We start from the raw sequence: 19,749 nt of genomic DNA, 5'->3' as shown, positions 1-19,749 counted from the left end.
ACGGAAGGACTGTAAAAAAACTACTCTTCCATAATAGTAGGTAGTTGCCTTAAAACATTATCGTTAAATGTGTCTGGCCCCCACAGTGGATGAATATGGATATAATAATATATCTTAAAATATTTTATACATAAATTAATAAATATATATAATGCAATTAATGTTTCGTTAAATCATATTGCATGTTTGTTAGTATTCTAAAATTATTTTTGTGTATCAACTTACTATTGTGTTACTGGCGATGTTATATACTTCTTGTTAATAAACTATTGAACGATAATATTGTTAATTTTGAAGAGTTTTGTTAATTTGGTTCCTGAGTTCCTGCATTCAATAAACAAAGCGAATTTGATGTTAAAAATTCATAAAAAGGGTTTAGACTAATTGAATTGGTTGGGTGTTGGTGAAAATATAAAAACAATTTTTATTCATAACAGTTCATTTAGCTAAAGTAAAGTAGCCGTTATTCTTTACCTTGTGATCGGGCTGAAAAGGAAACAAATGTTGAATTAATTTATTCTAGATTTCATTTATAAATAACTTTATTCATATGGGTAAACAAGTACATTTATGAACCTCAACACAAAAGATGTTAAATTGATTCTTAATTTACCGTGAATTATGCAACAATTTGATAATTTGGCTTTAGGCTTTTATGGGGTTCTATATAAGGTTTTTATGTATAATTAATTAATTAGGTTATTTTTTTAGGTACGGGTACGGGGATTATGGGACATCGCATTTTATAAATATATTCCCTTACGGCATTCACAGTATGGAACACAGAAGCCATCTTTATTCCTCCAATGAAAATCAATGCAGCGACATCTTGGTCTGCAAATAACTACATAGCGAATGGGAAATCTGGATCTACATCTACGACCATCGGGAGATGCATTTGAACAGGACTCGGAACAAACTGGACAGGATTCATACACCTCGTTAATGCCACATGGGTAAGGAGCTGAAATAAGCAAACATATAACTAATTATTGTCAAGAATCTAGTTTGTCTAAAGGTCGATTTACATCAAACGAACATAGAGCTAGAGCTAGAACAAGAGCATTCTTTCGTAATCTTTTAGTGTAAACGAAAGCTAGAGGTATCGATTTACATCAAACGGACATAGAGCTAGAGCTAGAACAAGAGCATTCTTTCGTAATCTTTTAGTGTAAACAAAAGCTAGATCGAATGTTCTTTGCTCATTCGTGTCAATTCTGTGGTTAGTATTGGTAGTGCTTCGTTATGTCTGACTCTGACTTCGTACTCATTGTTTTTTGCCTTCCCGGCGGTAAGATGCAAGAAGCGAGTCCATCTTTTTTTTAACTCTTTAACATTACATTCCAGTTGTTTTGCGATTTCCCGCCAAGCATTTTGTTTGTAAGTTGTATTTTCATAGTTTTCATACGTCGGATCCCACAGGCATCTGAAATTGCGGTAGGCTTCTATCATTAATAAACATTTTTCTTGAAACCAATCCATAATTTAATCGATAAGATACGTAAACAATCGCTAGAACACAAGAACGCTTTGAAAAGACCGCTCAGTGGCGCGAGCACGTCCGAACACGCTAGAACGCTCTAAGCAACTGTTCGCGCGCTCTTGCGCCGTTTACATCAACCTTTAAGGTCGATTTACATCAAACGAGCGAATGCTCATTCTATCCCCACTACATCAAATTCTTCTAGTGTAAACAGGCTTAGAGCATTCTTTCGTTGTTCTTAGTGCGTTCGCAAAGATTCTATAGAATATTCTAAGAATGCTCGTTCGCTTGATGTAAACGGCGCAAGAGCGCGCGAACAGTTGCTTAGAGCGTTCTAGCATGTTCGGACGTGCTCGCACCACTGAGCGGTCTTTTCAAAGCGTTCTTGTGTTCTAGCGATTGTTTACGTATCTAATCGATTAAATTATGGATTGGTCTCAAGAAAAATGTTTATTAATGATAGAAGCCTACCCCAATTTCAGATGCCTGTGGGATTCGACGTATGAAAACTATAAAAATACAACTTACAAACAAGATGCTTGGTGGGAAATCGCAAAACAACTGGAATGTAATGTTGAAGAGTTAAAAAAAAAGATGGACTCGCTTCTTGCATCTTTAGACATTTTAGTAAAATACATCAGGCTTCCATAGGAATCTCCAGTTGCCAAAAATCGCAAAGTCACTGCTAGTTTGTCATATGCAGGAATCGAGTCTCTAAAATTCGTACTTGATTTTCGAATTTTTTCGATGGTCAGAGATAGTAAATGATCAAAATCCTCCGGCGCCATTCTACAAAAGTTTAAGAATTGTCCACTTTCTTCTTGTTTTCGCATATCCGTCATTGTTTCACCTACATTATCCAGTGTCCTTCGATGCATTAAATTTGTAACCCACCAACGTCTCTTCCTTCTTTTATTTTTGAGTTTTCGCGACAAAATAATAAATGCAGTACTTGCAATAATGATATCGCTGTCAGAGTCAGATATAACGAAGCACTACCAATACTAACCACAGAATTGACACGAATGAGCAAAGAACATTCGATCTAGCTTTTGTTTACACTAAAAGATTACGAAAGAATGCTCTTGTTCTAGCTCTAGCTCTATGTTCGTTTGATGTAAATCGATACCTCTAGCTTTCGTTTACACTAAAAGATTACGAAAGAATGCTCTTGTTCTAGCTCTAGCTCTATGTTCGTTTGATGTAAATCGATACCTCTAGCTTTCGTTTACACTAAAAGATTACGAAAGAATGCTCTTGTTCTAGCTCTAGCTCTATGTTCGTTTGATGTAAATCGATACCTCTAGCTTTTGTTTACACTAAAAGATTACGAAAGAATGCTCTTGTTCTAGCTCTAGCTCTATGTTCGTTTGATGTAAATCGATACCTCTAGCTTTCGTTTACACTAAAAGATTACGAAAGAATGCTCTTGTTCTAGCTCTAGCTCTATGTTCGTTTGATGTAAATCGATACCTCTAGCTTTCGTTTACACTAAAAGATTACGAAAGAATGCTCTTGTTCTAGCTCTAGCTCTATGTTCGTTTGATGTAAATCGATACCTCTAGCTTTCGTTTACACTAAAAGATTACGAAAGAATGCTCTTGTTCTAGCTCTAGCTCTATGTTCGTTTGATGTAAATCGATACCTCTAGCTTTTGTTTACACTAAAAGATTACGAAAGAATGCTCTTGTTCTAGCTCTAGCTCTATGTTCGTTTGATGTAAATCGATACCTCTAGCTTTTGTTTACACTAAAAGATTACGAAAGAATGCTCTTGTTCTAGCTCTAGCTCTATGTTCGTTTGATGTAAATCGATACCTCTAGCTTTCGTTTACACTAAAAGATTACGAAAGAATACTCTTGTTCTAGCTCTAGCTCTATGTTCGTTTGATGTAAATCGATACCTCTAGCTTTCGTTTACACTAAAAGATTACGAAAGAATGCTCTTGTTCTAGCTCTATGTTCGTTTGATGTAAATCGATACCTCTAGCTTTCGTTTACACTAAAAGATTACGAAAGAATGCTCTTGTTCTAGCTCTAGCTCCATGTTCGTTTGATGTAAATCGATACCTCTAGCTTTCGTTTACACTAAAAGATTACGAAAGAATGCTCTTGTTCTAGCTCTAGCTCTATGTTCGTTTGATGTAAATCGATACCTCTAGCTTTCGTTTACACTAAAAGATTACGAAAGAATGCTCTTGTTCTAGCTCTAGCTCTATGTTCGTTTAATGTAAATCGACCTTAAGATGCAAAGATCGTGTCACATAAGAAAATTTAACTTCGCATATCCCGCTACAAATAATGGAGTGCGTTTGTCTTACATAATTAAAAGTAGAATTTTATGAAGTAGTTACATATTACATTACCAATCGTATCATCAAAATCAATTCTTATATTATTTTATCACTGTTTGATATAGTATTCCTATGTGAAAAAGGTACGACTAATACTTTGTCTGAATAGGGACTGTAAAACGAAAATAGAACGACGGCGCGTTTCATTTATATTATTGTAAAAAAAGTGTATTTTGATAAAATTTGTGTGATAAATTTGTAATGGAAGAGCTGGAAATAAGTATAACTTTTACTTTTTTTAAGTAAAAAATACTTAAAATCTAACAATTGTAACGCATAAATTTCCTTATAACTAATAAACACATTATGCCAAAATAACTAAGATTATCATGCAGTGATAAGTGATTGCTCGACAGCATCTTAAGTCTAACGCGTCACGCGACGTAATGCGTCATAAAATGACATCCATTGGTCCAATCCCAATCAAACGCACGTTTCGTCTTTCGCTTTATATTCCGACCCCTCATTTCTAGATTATTCGGACGACCACCAACAATAAACAATTGACGATCAGCGCTGAAACCTACGCGAACTGTCTTATACTAAAATCAGCCTCTATCAAAACCTATATTCATAAAAACTGTTAAAAATAATTATTTCACAAAATGGATTTCGTGCGTTTTAATTTTGCTTGGCTGCATTTTCTTGTAACTTACGACAGTCTCTGGTGGATATGCAGGTTCCATTGATAGCTCTGCTACTCATCAGGGAGCACCTGCAGGGTCCCTGCGGACAAGGATCAGGGCACGGGAAATTTTCACCAATAGGACAGCAGTCTGCGACACAGTCGTTGGGGTTGGTTTTCGCCATTTCATAGGGACCGCATTCGGGTTGAGTGTCTTCGGCTATGTATAAAAAAAATAAAGAAAAGTAGAATATTTCGATTGTAAAAGCAATGGAGTATTGTCGAGGCTTTAGAACAGCACCAGTACTTTTTAATTTTCTAAGCGCAATAGTGTTCATTTGGTTGGTCAAAACAATCCTAAATTGAAGAAATAGACACAAGAGTTTAAACTCAAACTGCTCCAAGATTAGATTAAGATAGAGAGGTATTCATTACGTGTTAAGTACTTCTTCACTGGAAAATAAAAAAAAGGGCAAATCAAAGTCCATATCGTGTTTAATGGTTGCATCTTTGCACAATATATTTGAACCATTTTGGTTTTACATGTGAAACTTTTTTGGACGATTGTTAAGGAAAAAATAAATTGTATTAAGAAAACTTACCATATCCAAAAGAAACAAAGAAAAAAACGAATATTAAAAATGGCCAACGGCTAACCATCGTGACTCGTGGGTGATATGTGAGGTCGTGTCTTGATAAATTTTATTGCATTTTAAATACGCTCGCTTATAGTGCGACACATCACACTTTTTGAAGTGAAACTTCTTTAGGCGCACGAGGTTAATATTTTTCCGGATGAAACGCAATAATAATAATATTAGCGTCACGAAGATGTGCAGCGTTTTTGTCAAAGAAAAGAGAGATAGCGATTGAGACCGATTGAGAGAGAGTGAGAAGGGCGAATTACCTTATAGAAATTCTTTTCTATTTTATATGAATAAATTTTCTTTCTAGAAAATTTATGAAATATTAGTATTTTATATTTTATGCAAAATAATTTATTGAAATCCCAAATGACGAATTGTACATTAAAATTCCACGTGTTTTAATGATCAAAGAAATAAATTAAAAAAAATATATATTATTTGTATTAATTTTCGACACTTTTGATAACAATTAAATTCATAAAATTCCTAACATATCTTCCTTTTTCTTCCTCTAAGTCTCAGAAATCTAAAGTTTTAGATTTGTATAAATATGAACAAGAGTTAAAAATTAGTTTGCCAAAGAAGTTTCACTTCTGACATGTGTACTTTGTACGCACGCACTTTTTTTTGTACTAGACATTGTGTATTTAACATACAATATTTTATTAGATTTAAATATGTCTAGGTTAAGAAGTCGTTAACGAAAACAAATTAGCAATATTGGTATAGCGGTTGGATGCTCTTGACACATTGTGAAATATGAACATTAACTTTGCTTTATGATCCTTTAATTTTAACAAAAATAAACAAGTAGGTGATCAGCTTTAAAACATTCATATATCTATGATTTCTGGACCTAAGCATTGCCATAGTCATTTTGTATAATGATTTGCGATTTTAAAAGAGTACCGAGAGTTTTGTACGCCGGCTTTTTCTCTCGGCCCTCTGTCTTCTTTGCCTATGAGTAGGGATGCCTACAGATTCAAATTTAATGACGTGGAATAAGTGATACCTGTATCCATAATAAACATAATCATATATTTTTTAATGGTCACATAATCAGAAAAATCGATACACCAATGGAGTTGGGGATCACGAGGATCTCAAAGAGTGCTTAAGCCACAAGGCCAGTGTTGCCCAACGTAGAGCCCACGTCCCACAGCCATCAAATAGCCCCCTATTTGATAATCTAATTAAAAATTCTTTGCAATTTGAATTTTAGTTTTCCATTATATAATTTGAAAATTTACTTACTGTATTTCACTAACAATTTCTCAGTAATTTCTTCCTAAACCTATCGTTTAAGTTTCTTAAGTAAACAATTCAATAATCTTCCCCCCCAAAAGAATTTTAGAAAGGATAAGGTTGGGCATGGGACAGAAAGGTTGGAAAACACTGAACTAGACCATCATTATCCAAAAATACATGATTACATCATTATTATTACTTGTAGATAGCATATCTACTTCAATTATACTTTACTAGAAGAAACAAACTTATTGCTTCAGTTGACAGCGTAAAAAACCGAAAAATAAGTAGTTTTTAATGATATCAATTACACTTTTTTCCAATAAACACGGTAATTTAAACAGAAATCATAAAAATCAAATCACAATTATCGTTAGTTATAACCGATACCAATACAATCTTTACTTATTTAATAAAAATGTATTTCAATTAATACTTTGCGGTACTGTAACAAAGTACTGATGACATCTCTGGGCTGGAGCTGCCCAGTACCAGCTCCTTCAATATGACCATATTAAACGTAGAGTGATTTTAATTATCGACGACCAGTCACTTTCCAAGCGGCATGATCCCTTGGCATTGTGTAGAGATGTTGGGTCTCTCAGCATCTTTTACAGCATTTATCATAAAGTATTCAGAGGAGTTGAATAGATGCAGCTGATTTTCAGCTGATTTCACCTCGACATCCGATGTTCCACGTGTGTTTTTTGGAACCAACTGCCCACCGACGTATTTCCGAACCAATTCGACTTAGGATCCTTCAAGAAAAGAGCGTACTAATTCTTAAAAGACAGATAACAAGACCTCTGGCAATGTGAGTGTCCAAGCGTGACGGTATCACGTGGGCCTCCTGCCCCCTGTATATAAAAAAAACAATAAATGTATACAATACCAACCTATGATACTTTACATACTTATAAAGCTGTTAATATTTAAAAAAAGAATTGAAATAACGTCATATTTCAACCGGAAAAGTTTCCTCAAGTTTTTTTAATGCACTATAATGCCGGCCATACACACTACGGTCTACCGGAGAGGTCCACCTGTGCAGGTATACGCAGGTAGACCGGAATGTGTGTGGGAATAGACCTGTGCAGGTTTTTGAACCTGCGCAGGCGACCGGCGCAAGATCGAAAATCGATTCTTTCGAGTGACACCGTTCGGTGTACCTGTGCGTGTGTGCGTGTACTCCGGTCGCCTGCGCAGGTTGTTAAGATAGTAATCGGCAAGTACCATTTCAAGTAATTTAAGGTATGTTTTCTCGTCCATTCGAAGATAGTTTTTAAAATCTTCTGGTTCAAATTTCAATTCATTTAATTTTTATTATTATAATTAACATGACTATATGTTTTCCTTTTCAATAACCAATGCTTACACCACTTTCTTCGCTTGTTTTTCGTATCATTTTTCTTCAAAATTAAAGCAAGACCTAGCAACGCCAGCGTGTCATCGTCCACATTCGATGCCATCGCAAAGAGAACTGAAGACCGCTCCGATACACCGGAACGTCCCCATACACGCTACCATTGTTCGGTTGACCTGCGCAGGCATACCTGCACAGATTACCTCTCCGGTAGACCGTAGTGTGTATGGCCGGCATAACTGTTGAAATTTCCATGGTCAACGACAAATCACACTTAAATAACTTACTAGTACCGTTATATTTAATACACATTTTAATTGGAATATCGTTATGTCAAAACAAAGTAAAGCCTTTATGTTTTAAAACAATTGCAAAGCTGATTTTACAGATTAAAGGCAACTTGATAAGTGAAGATACAATTTTTTAAAATTTGTTGTCTGTTTTTGTATGTGTGTGTACGCAATAAATTCATATTATAAGTAGGAAGTGTGGGTAATAAAAAATATATAAGGCGATTAGATCATGTTTTTCATGTGTATGTTTCATACGTATAAAGAAATAGACAAAAATGTGAAATAATCTTCTAAGCGCAGTGTTGGCCTAGTGCCTTCAGCGTGCGACTCTCATACCTGAGGTCGTAGGTTCGATCCCCGGCTGTGCACCAATGGACTTTCTTTCCATGTGCGCATTTAACATTTGCTCGAACGGTGAAGGAAAACATCGTGAGGAAACCGACATGTCTTAGACCCAAAAAGTCGACGGCGTGTATCAGGCACTGGAGGCTGATCACCTACATGCCTGTTAGATTTAAAAATGATCATGAAACAGATTCAGAAATCTGAGGCCAAGACCTAAAGAGGTTGTAGCGCCACTGATTTATTTAATCTTCTAAGCAGTTTTTTTTGTGGATATAGGAATGAAGAAATGCCTGACAAAAAATGTAGAGCAAATAAAAGGGTCGAATACAAAGTTGACTTTTTATTAGTATTCGTTATCGCCAGAGCAAGATTTGTATGATAGAAAATACAAAAAAAAAACGATTTCAAATCTCATTGTATGATTTAGTGAGTGAATGAGACAAGAGACTGTAGTAAGTGACATCTATACTAATATTATAAAGAGGAAAGGTTTGATTTTTTGTTTGTTTGAAATGAATAGGCTCCGAAACTACTGGATCGATTTCAAAAATTCTTTCACCGTTGGCAAGCTACACTATTCCCGAGTGACTATAGCTATATTATATTTCATTTTCAAAAAAATTGGGGATGCTTACTAAAACTTGAATAATCTAACCCAAGGTGTAAAAAATAAACAAAAAACTTCCTTTAATCGTGTGCGCTGCGAAAACTATTAATTATAGAACAAAATGATGTACTAAAATTTTTCAGGACACATCAATTTCTATAAAAAATGTCGCGACAGCTTGTCTCTATCTTTTATAGTTACGTCACAATAAGCGTCCTTTTATTATGTTTTTTTTTTAAATACCACCGCTAGAAAAGGCTCTTTATTTGTACCTAGGTATTGATCCTTATCAAAATAATTACCAACGTTTCACATAAGCTACAATTGAATGGCATTACCACCAAAAAAACATGGTGGATTGGTGTTCTCCTACCGTTTCTCTTGATATGAATAGTTTACTACTATGTAATATAACAAAAATCTTAGCCACAGCAACGCTTGGCCGAGTCTACTAGTTTAATTATAAAGACAAATAATCAAGAAACATACAATAGACAAATATTTTGATTTAGGACTTATTTTCTAAACAGTTCTATTCTTCTACAAGGTCGGTCGATATGACAAACATTCACGAAGCCTAAACGTGAAGCATCAAAACGTATTTGCGTAAACCATTGTATGTGTCACCGTAAAATTGTAAACACCGTTAGATTGTAATCTATCTCGCGAGATTATAAACTGTCGAAAAATTGTGAACCTCAACGAACTGCTTACAATTTAACGTATTATTATTCGGTAGTTATATGAAATTGTTGGGAAGTAAAATTAATCTGTAATTGACCAAAGAAGTTTGAATGATAACTAAGTTAGTGTAGTACAATCTACCGAATAATAATACGTTAAATTGTAAGCAGTAAGCTGAGGTTCACAATCTTTCGACAGTTTATAATCTCGCGAGATAGATTACAATCTAACGGTGTTTACAATTTTACGTTAACATATGCATTTGTTGGAGTTTTTTTAGAATTGGTGTAAATGAAACTTTAATATTTAAGTTTTAAAGAAAGGACAATGAATCTGTGTCATTGAACCCGTTTAAGCACTTAAGTATAAATACAATGGGAATCTTTGGAAGACAATGAATATAAATATTTTGAAAACATAATCACAAATAACAAATAAATTTATTAACATTTTATACATGATATAATGCAGATATGTATTTTTTGTGCCTGGTACGTTTCTCAATTGCCAACAACAACAAACATAGTGATATATTTCTGTCAATTATCATGTAGGCAATGTTCTGTGCTCGCTATTATAGACAATTGACAGTTTGTATCTTAAAAATCTAATAAGTTTTGACATACGGGGGTCTTGCGCCATGTCCCGACCCTTCAAGTTAAGCTTAGACAGTTAAAATTTCTACTTTAAGGATAGTGAGGCTTGAAACTGATGGCTTGGAAAAAACAATCTTCTACGTGTATAGATGGCGCTAGAGTTTTGCTAATGAAAGAAGATAATTGAATTATTTGAAAATTTTCGGATGGCAACACAGAATGTCATTGAATTTCTTAGGTTAGTATGATATATGGTCTTGATACTTCATGCAATTACTCATTTTTATTTCTATTATATATTTTTTCCGAATAGTTAACAGGTATAATAGCCTAAACTTTGTTTTATTGATTTTTTGGATTCTGATTTTGATTTTTCCGAATAAAGTTGTGTTTTATAATAAATATAGTTTTAGTTTTCCATGCAATGCTAGTCCTTTTAAGTACCTTTTAGTATATCATAGAAACACAGTTACTATCAATGTAAAAAATAATAAAATAAAATCAAGTATCAAGTAAGTTTAATCCACAAAATATACCAAACTTTTAGGGATACCATACTATTTTTTTTTAATTTGCCGTGCTTTTTCGTTATCTTCTTTCATTAGCCAGACTCTAATACAGTATTAAAATCCACGTAAACAGAACACTAGACTGCGCTTCTGTTATAAGCTGAGACTTTTATTTAAAAAAAAGTTAATTCATTTTAAACAAGACGTAAATATGAAGAAAAACATTTTTTTAACTATCTGAAGTTAATTAAATGAATTCTTAACTAGTTAAACTGGTACCTCTGCCAGCTGTTCAAGGTTTTCGTATGCAGAATTCACGATTTCTCCTATTTTAACTAAAAGGACCACAACATGTGGTGAACGGCCCAAGGTCCCATATTGTTTACTAACAAAATATAAAAATAACTAAATTGACCAGTAACATTACCATATTCCACAAAAAGTATAAAATTAAAATAAAATGTACCAACCGTCTGAGTAGACAACATGATATTTTACATTACGTCAATAAATAATAATAATAAGCCTTTATTCATCCATACTTTATTGACATATATTATACAATTTAGATAAATATAGATTTTTACTACTCTAAGGGTGAGATCTATAGTGCGCACTTGGACTTTGCTCAGACTTTACTTACGAAAAACACTAAGGTTAAACTATGATTTAGTATTATTATAGACATTTTAACGGTGAGATTAAGCTAAGCTCAAGCTAAGACAGAAATTGATGTTTCATTTCATGCAATACCTTCTTTATTATCCTTTAAAAAAGTAAAGAATGGTTATAGTTAAGTCTGAGCAAAGTCTAAGTGCGCTCTATAGATCTCACCCTAAGATGCGGACCCTGTTCGGAAGAAGACTTCCTCCAACTTTTTCCATCGTATTTAATTTTTTGCCGTGGTTATCCAATTTTTTCCAGCTACCCTTTCGATCTCTTCAGCCCATCGCTCTATTGGTCTGCCATTGTTTATTTTTCCTTTTGGGCCAGTCCATTCGTTACCGTTCTTGATCATCTGTCATCTGCATAACATGCCCTGTCCATCTCCTTTTAAGTAAGTCAAAAATCATTTATTCATATAGGTAACACAATGTACACTTATGAACGTCAAAAAAGAAATATGCATTAAATGCTTCTGTTACATTTACTGCCAGTTCTTAAATCAAGGGCGTAGAACGGAAGAATAGAACTGGCAATAAACTCTCCGCCACTCTTTTTAATCGCTAAGTTTTTTGTTTTACACAACGTTTATAAGGAGCTGCAACCATTACACCATGTTACACACGACATCTTAAGTAATAAATAAAAGTAAAATAAATTAAAAACAAAGATTTTGTTTTAATTTTATTTAATTTATTATGTTTTGTTTACAAGTTATAGGGCATGTTCCCGGTTTAAATGTAATGGTGGTACATTACATTTTAAAAGGCGCTACAGCCCTTTATTGGTTGATTATTTTATTTTATAGACAATTAGGTGATCCTTCTAAGACACTGATTGTTTTTTTGGGTCTATGCTGTGCCGGTTCCGTCATGATGTTTGCTTTTGCCGTACGTGCAAGTGTTAATTGCGCATATTGAGTTTCATCATCGGACGTTGAGGCAGAATATGAAATTCCACCCGTATCACCTCGTCATTCCACAACTGAGCGTTTTTGCCGAGCACCACCCCTATGTGGAACCACCCACTGAAGTATTTCTGAACCAATGCGACTAAGGGTCCTTCATCAGGCCAAACATCAGGCGAGCCTCCTGACCATTTGCCCCCTCTTCTATAAAAAAATATAAAAAATCCATTGGTACACTGCCGGGATTTGATCCCACATCCCACAATATTGAGAGTGAAACGCTTAAGCGACTTCGCCAACATACACAATACAACGAAGAAATGCCAGAATTAATAGTAGGAGGAATTTTATTTCACAATTTTTCTATGAAGCTTTACTTGTTTAATTTATTTTAATTTTATTGTACGTTATTCATTACTGTATACTACTTAATAAAAATAAATATATGATATAGATTATCTCGTAATTAGCTACTACTTAAGTATATATATTAATTGTGACTCAATTAACCCTTGGATTAGCTTTTAGATTTTTGGTTTTACATAATATTATTTTTTATTTATTTGGTTTTTGTTCTTTCTTTAGTTTTTACTTTATTTTTGTTATAGGTAGAGTTATATGTTATTTTGAGTTTGAGTTTTTGTTAATTATTTATGCACTTCTTGTACTTTACACTCTGTAGGGGTTTCTATTTTACTGTTCCATGTTAGGGTTGCCTGGCAAAAATCGCTTGTTAGCGACAAAGCCGCTCGTTGCCTAATAACTTATGTAACCTGCTTTTTTATATGTACGTTTCTTTATAAGGTAACGAAGTGTAAATAAATAAATAAAAATGTATATCGCAATCATCAAATAAATCAAAATTTCACGAGCACCAAGTTGTAAACAAAATGGCGAAACTTAAGAAAGTAATTATTATGCGCATTTATTTCTTTTGAAACTACACTACTAAATGGTTAACCGTGAGAACAAGTCTAACTTGACACAATTGCAAAACCGATGCAAAAACGTCAGTTTAATTTTTTCGACTATGGCCGCAGACACTGTTCCGTTTATGGAACTTGATTTTGTAACTTAGGGTGCTTCAAGCCAGAGATTGTGTTCAAAGCCTGGTACACGTATTTTTCATGTCATTTAATAGAAATCGTAAGGAAACCAGCAGGATCATAAAATCTATTACGTGATAATTAAAACAAGCGCCTTCTGACCATACATTTATTGACACCACACTTTGTCCAATACGTTCCTGACACCCGACGACGGCTCATTGGTCTAGTGGTTAGTACCCCTGACTCCGAAACCATGGATCCCGGGTTCGATCCCCGGCTGAGACGAACATCGATGTGATGAGCATTTGGTGTTGTGCTTAGGTCTTGGGTGTTTAAATATGTATTTATATGTCTATATATCTATAATATATATGTATATCCGTTGCCTAGTACCCATAACACAAGCTTCACCAGCTTAGCATGGGACTAGGTCAATTGGTGTGAATTGTCTTTAAGAAAAAAAATAAGAAAGAAAAATTAACACAAGCGCTTTCTGTCGATACATTTTTCACATCACACTTTGTCCAATATTTTCCTAAGACTTGTAGAAGAATCCTCATCTCTTTTACAGATTAACAGTTAATAAAGATACAATCACATTTAGTGCAACACTTTACGTATTTGATAAAAATTAAACCCTTTTAAATGAACCCGTTTGCAGCTTTTGATTGCCATAAAAAACCGCATATTTTGTTAAAAGTCATTTACCCCAAATTTGCATTGCAAAACAGCAATATAACTTAGGCATATATTTTGATTAAATGTGATCCTAAATTAGAACTTAATTCAAAAACAAACAATGTTCTTTGAAAAAGTTGTTGAATACAGTTTGCCGATGCACTTATATTTATTAAGAATAACTTTAAAAGTTTACGGGAGATTTTATAATTACATCCTTTTGCTTAAATTACTTAATTAACGTTAATTATAATTTTAAATCTAAATTGATCATGTTAAATTGACATTATTTTTGTGTTATTTCTATATAATATATATAAAATTCTCGTGTCACAATGTTCGTTCCCATACTCCTCCGAAACAGCTCGACCGATTCTTATAAAATTTTTCTGAGAATTGGCAACTATTTATCCTTCAAACCCCTAAGTGATAAGGGGTGTCCACCGCAAAAATTTCTTTTTGTTTTTTTTTTTGATACAACATGCAAAAATACATACAACCCCTAATTTTTCACCCCTCTACGATCAACCTCTATTTTTTATTATTGTAGATATTTATTTTTATTGAACTAAAAAAATTTTTCTTAGAAATTATATACATGGCAAAACAATGTTTGTCGGGTCAGCTAGTTGTATAAATAAAAAAATACAGTTAGTTAAAGGTATAAGTTACTCAAGGCGTTACAATCGGTCTTTGCTTGAATTATGGCAACATGTACAATACATATATGTTATATATGTAACGTCGAATATATCCCGAACTAAATCTCCATGACGTAGCTCAAAGATCTTGAACGTTTCTTTAATATAGGACGGCATTGCCGGCCTACGAGCATTTAGTAGTGGGTCGCTCGCGTAGAATCACTGCAAGGTGCACGTACGTTGTGATTTAGCGTGAAAGTCTGTGATTGTGCCATTTCGGATTTCAGAATGAACGGTGAGTATTTCAGTATTATCACGGAAAATAAGGATATTATTTAAATTCTAATTTTAAAAGTTTGGTTAGTTTTAATTGTATTATAAATGGAAGTATTGACACATTTTGAAGAGAAAAAGTTTTGACGCAAGAAGATATTGTTATTCTAAATGAAGTAATGATGTTTTTGATTGTTATTAACCACTATTGATTATATATAATGTTTAAAACTATTAATTTCGAGTTATTCCATTAAATATTCGGAATATTTTAATGGAAAAAATATTAATCGTGTTTTAATAGCTGTTGACATTTTGGATTCCTGTTGTCCAATTATTTATTAACAAAATTATTAGCTTTTTAATAATGTTAATTGCTAGTTGCAGTCTAACTTAATTTGCAAGGATATTAAAAAATAATGAAAACTATTTAGACGATATAGGTTTTTTTGTATATGGTAATCAAAAGTAAATATTTAACTAACAAAATCGCACGCAATAATAATAATAATTTAGATTTATGGTTGTATTTAATAATTAGAATAAAGATATAAACTTCATTATTATTTTTTATTGTTACGCGTAGACTTAAATATTTTAAAGACAAATTAAATAAATCCATAGATATGATAAAAAATCCAAAATCGCAGTGGAACTTGATTGAGCCGCTACTGAATTATTTTTAGGGAAATCGATATTTCATAGGTATATATTTCGGTTTTATCCGGAATTAAAACCCAAGACCCTTTGTTAGCTCAGTGTCGTCAGTTAGTAAAGGTGTTACAAAAATGCAAATATAAATACGAATAAATAACGTATTGCTATATTTTAATTACATGTGATGTGTTATATTATGTTTTTCTTTTCCTACTACTTTGTATACGTAAGTCACTATTAAACCATCATGCCTTTAGAACACATACACTACTTGTTCAACTTTATTATTTGCCTTTTGAAGGAAAATAAATAAAGAAAAACTTTGTTGCACGTAATAAAATTATATATATAGTAAATTGAGAATCGCGAAACTAGGATTCCCTGTGTCGCGGGATGGACAGGCGTCCATCATTTGACACACTTATTTTAGGTTCTTTAAGTAAAAAAGATTCTTTAAGTAAAAAGGATTCTTTAAGTAATAAAGTTAGATTTTAGCGTAACAGGTTTAGAAGATGTTTAGATTATTATTAAAAGTATACCGTTTTGAATCGAGAGTAAATATTCTGTTTTTAAATGGGTAAATATGAAAGAGAAAAAGTGTTGAGCGAAGAATGTTTTTTGGTGGCTTATATATAGGTTTGCGTTGTGTATGATGTGGTGTGGTCGGTGTTGGTTTCCAAATAGGCATAATTATAAAAAACTATATATTCTATATATGTATTTACTAGTCTTTTTATTTTCATTCAAAAAAGGACGACGTGTCAAATCGATTAAGGGTCTAATTTGTTTTCCCTTTGCAATATAAAGATAAATTGCGCACAAAAGATATATAATTGAATAGTGAACAGTCGGAATTCATTCCTTTGCAGCACTTCTCTTTTCCTATCATCTCCTCTATAATACTTATATTTATCGCGTACATTTGATGAAGAATTTAGCAGCTAAACGGTTGGTTTAGCTATTTTAGATTGCAGTAAACGTGCCTTTAACTTGGACAAAAAGCGAACTCTTCCTGGCAAACCCATATTAAGAGGTATACAATTTACAAATATCTTACATAGTGAAGTTGGACCTATTTTTAATCTGACATTTAAATTAACAAGAAACAGATCCTTGCGGCATTTTGTTGATCAGGAAACTGATAAATGAGGAAATGATAGTAGAAGTTGATTTTCAGCCTCATCGATATTATGGACTTAAGGGCAACACAGTTTTAATTATAAACCGTCAAACATTACATATAATAAATAAATAAATAAATTAATTAATAAAATTAATATAATAATAAATTAATTTTATATTACTATCCCGTCATCTATTTATATATACGAGTATATTACTAGCTGACCGGGCAAACGTCGTTTTGCCATGTATATCATTTATAATAAATAATTAGGGGTTGATCGTAGAGGGGTGAAAGTTAGGGGTTGTATGTTTTTTTTAATGCTGTATCATAAGAAAATAAAAACAGAAAAAATATCTAAAAATAAAAAAAAATATTTAGGGGTGGACTACCCTTAACATTTAGGGGGATGAAAAATAGATGTTGTCCGATGAGAGACATACCCAATAAGCACACAAAATTTTATGAGAATCGGTCGAGCCGTTTCGGAGGAGTATGGCAACGAGAATTTTATATATTAGATTATAAAGAGTCCAACAAGACGATTCTGTAAACTTAAAAGCATTAATGTATAGATTTACTTATGTTAGATCCAACTTAACTGTGTAAGATACTTGTAAATTTTATATCTCATGGGTTTTGGGTTCGCTTTTGGGCCAAGGTAAACGGTATATAACTAACCTTAGATTTGATATTATCTACAATTAGAGATAAATAGATCCATTTTTAACAAATTAAGGAATAATTCAAAAATTATTCCTTTTTATTAATCTAAATAGTTATTATTTAAATCTTTTTCAAGAAATATAAAAAATACTATTTTAAATTTATATTCACGCGTGTAGCTTATCTTAATGAGAGTTCTTGTTTTTAATTAATTATCAAGATTGTTGCATTCTTAAAAGCATATAAATCTAATTATGAATTAGTTATATTTTATTATATTAGAATACGGTTCAGTTTTATATTGAACACCTTACAGATAAACATCATTGAATACAATACACAGGAAATCATAAATATCCGTCATTGTCTATCAATAGACTAATAGGGAATTTGAGGTTTATTAAATTTTGTTTATGGGTGAAAAAATATTTAAACACTATTTAAAAAGTTGAGAGGTGATAAATACTTAGCAAGTAATTACTTAAATTGGCATTGAAAATGTCGTAAAAATAGGAAATAAGGAAATAAATATTGATTTTTATTAACAAATTAATTAATTTCCTTCAGACAAATAAAAGCATTTTATAACTGTCACCGGAAATCCATTATAAATACTGTGTTATCGCTCTATTTTTTATATAATTCTTATATAAGTCACAAATTATTAAATAGATTATAATTTTATGACTATTATTCAACAGTTCTCACGCCTTCATAATAAGATAATTGTCATCTTAGTTATTGTGATTTTTATTTACAATAAAACCATAAAATATAATTTAAAGTTCTAGAATAATTTGGTTTAATAATAATAAAACTTTATTTTTTATAGATATATAGTTATGACAAAATATTGCCCAAGTGTTGTGGGATAACAATTCCGTACGTTTAAAATTTATTTTTAAAGGATAAGTAGTCTTTGTGTTATAACAAAAGTCGTATGTGTGTGCGTGAATGTATGTCCATGGGTGTGTGTGTATAATACACTCTGTATATGAGAGTGTTCCTTTAGACACAGAAAAACGTAGTATAAGAGATCTAAATTCAAGATTTAGAGTCCAAATGTTCATACTAAAAGGGTGTCTTCTGGCTTAGGTCAAATCCAATACATTTTTGTCATATAGAGATTTTACATACAAACTGTATCAAAATTAATTTTTGCGAGTTAATCCAGGGCATACAGATTGTATAATATTATTTATAATGTAAAGATTAAGCTGTAATAATACCACAATTTTGAAGAGCAGTGATGGCCTAGTGGTTTCAGCGTGCAACTCTCATCCCTGAGTTCGTAGGTTCGATCCCCCGTCTGTGCACCAATAGTCGTTCAGTCTATGTGCGCATTGAACGAACGGCGAAACATCTTGAAAACAACCCAAAAAAGTCAGCGGCGTGTGTTAGGCACAGGAGGCTGATCACCTACTTTCCTATTAGATTGATCATATCATGAAACAGATTCAGAAATCTGAGGTCCAGACCTAAAAACCACGATATTCATAAAGGAAAATATTAATCATTCAAGCTTTTTAATTATGAGATTTGACGGCATACTAATGGTCTCTTCGCCTCTCTTGTGGTACTCAGGTCGTATCGGACGTCCGTTCTAGCAGCCTATTAGAGATATGAAGTGCAGTGCGCATGTCACACACACACTTGCGCTCTCTTGCGTAAACAGTCAGTTTCAATAGCCCTGGCCGAAAATGCTAAGAGAAGTCAATGACTCACACTCTTGACCGCAAAATGTGAATCGGCAGAGTTCTAGAAAGATTATTCAAATGTAATTCTAAAAACATCTATAGTAGAAATAGTATGCAAAGTATCTGCTCTAAATAAATAAAATTATACAGAATGTTTTGCAATGTTTTATTTCGTTTGCGCCAACATTTGTTTAATTTGAATATAATATAAAACAAATCCTTGAATATAAAAGTGATTACTTAAACTTGGCCCAGAACTTCACTCTGACGAAGCAGTATGTCAAACAATTTTAACGAAATATTTGTTAGGCTCTAACAAAACTTTTTATTAAGAAAGAAATATTTAGCAATAACAGAAAAAACCGTATTACGGTCTGTTTTATAACCTCGAAAAGGTGATCATTGTTGGTGCTTGTTAAGTTAACATACAAATATCGTAATAAATCTATATATATATAAATTTTATGTTGGTTTGTGTACGCTTCAAAAACTCAAAAAGTTCTGCTCCGATCGAGCCGAAATTTTAGCATAATATATAAAGCGAATTAAGGATTGTCTTTATCTATTTTTTTCATCATTTTTTTTTACCTTATTTTTTAATTAATTTTTTCCATAAGTATTGCAAAATTAAACTTATAATAT

The 19,749-nt window shown here is 32.6% G+C and overlaps 2 protein-coding genes across 2 annotated transcripts in view; one reads left to right on the top strand and one right to left on the bottom strand.

Annotated features, from left to right (window-relative positions):
- Window positions 1-421: 421 nt before the first annotated feature.
- On the bottom strand, window positions 422-5,213 carry LOC125056854. Its single transcript, XM_047660168.1, has 4 exons — window positions 5,064-5,213; window positions 4,493-4,681; window positions 764-964; window positions 422-486 (listed from the first exon to the last, which is right to left on the bottom strand). The coding sequence occupies exons 1-4, from the start codon at window positions 5,119-5,121 to the stop codon at window positions 464-466; spliced, it is 471 nt and encodes a 156-aa protein (XP_047516124.1). The 5' UTR covers window positions 5,122-5,213; the 3' UTR covers window positions 422-463.
- Window positions 5,214-14,940: 9,727 nt separating this feature from the next.
- The window catches only part of LOC125056757 (elongation of very long chain fatty acids protein AAEL008004-like), a 44,599-nt gene continuing 39,790 nt past the window's right edge, over window positions 14,941-19,749 (top strand). The window contains exon 1 of the mRNA XM_047660034.1: window positions 14,941-14,986. Within this exon, the coding sequence (XP_047515990.1) occupies window positions 14,980-14,986 (7 nt within the window). The 5' untranslated portion in view covers window positions 14,941-14,979. The remainder of the gene's footprint in view (window positions 14,987-19,749) is intronic.

This window comes from Pieris napi, chromosome 15 (genome assembly GCF_905475465.1).
Source record: "Pieris napi chromosome 15, ilPieNapi1.2, whole genome shotgun sequence".
Classification (NCBI taxonomy): Eukaryota; Metazoa; Arthropoda; class Insecta; order Lepidoptera; family Pieridae; genus Pieris; species Pieris napi.
The sequence above is the reverse complement of the archived record's forward strand: the minus strand, read 5'-3'. Positions and strand labels throughout refer to the sequence as shown.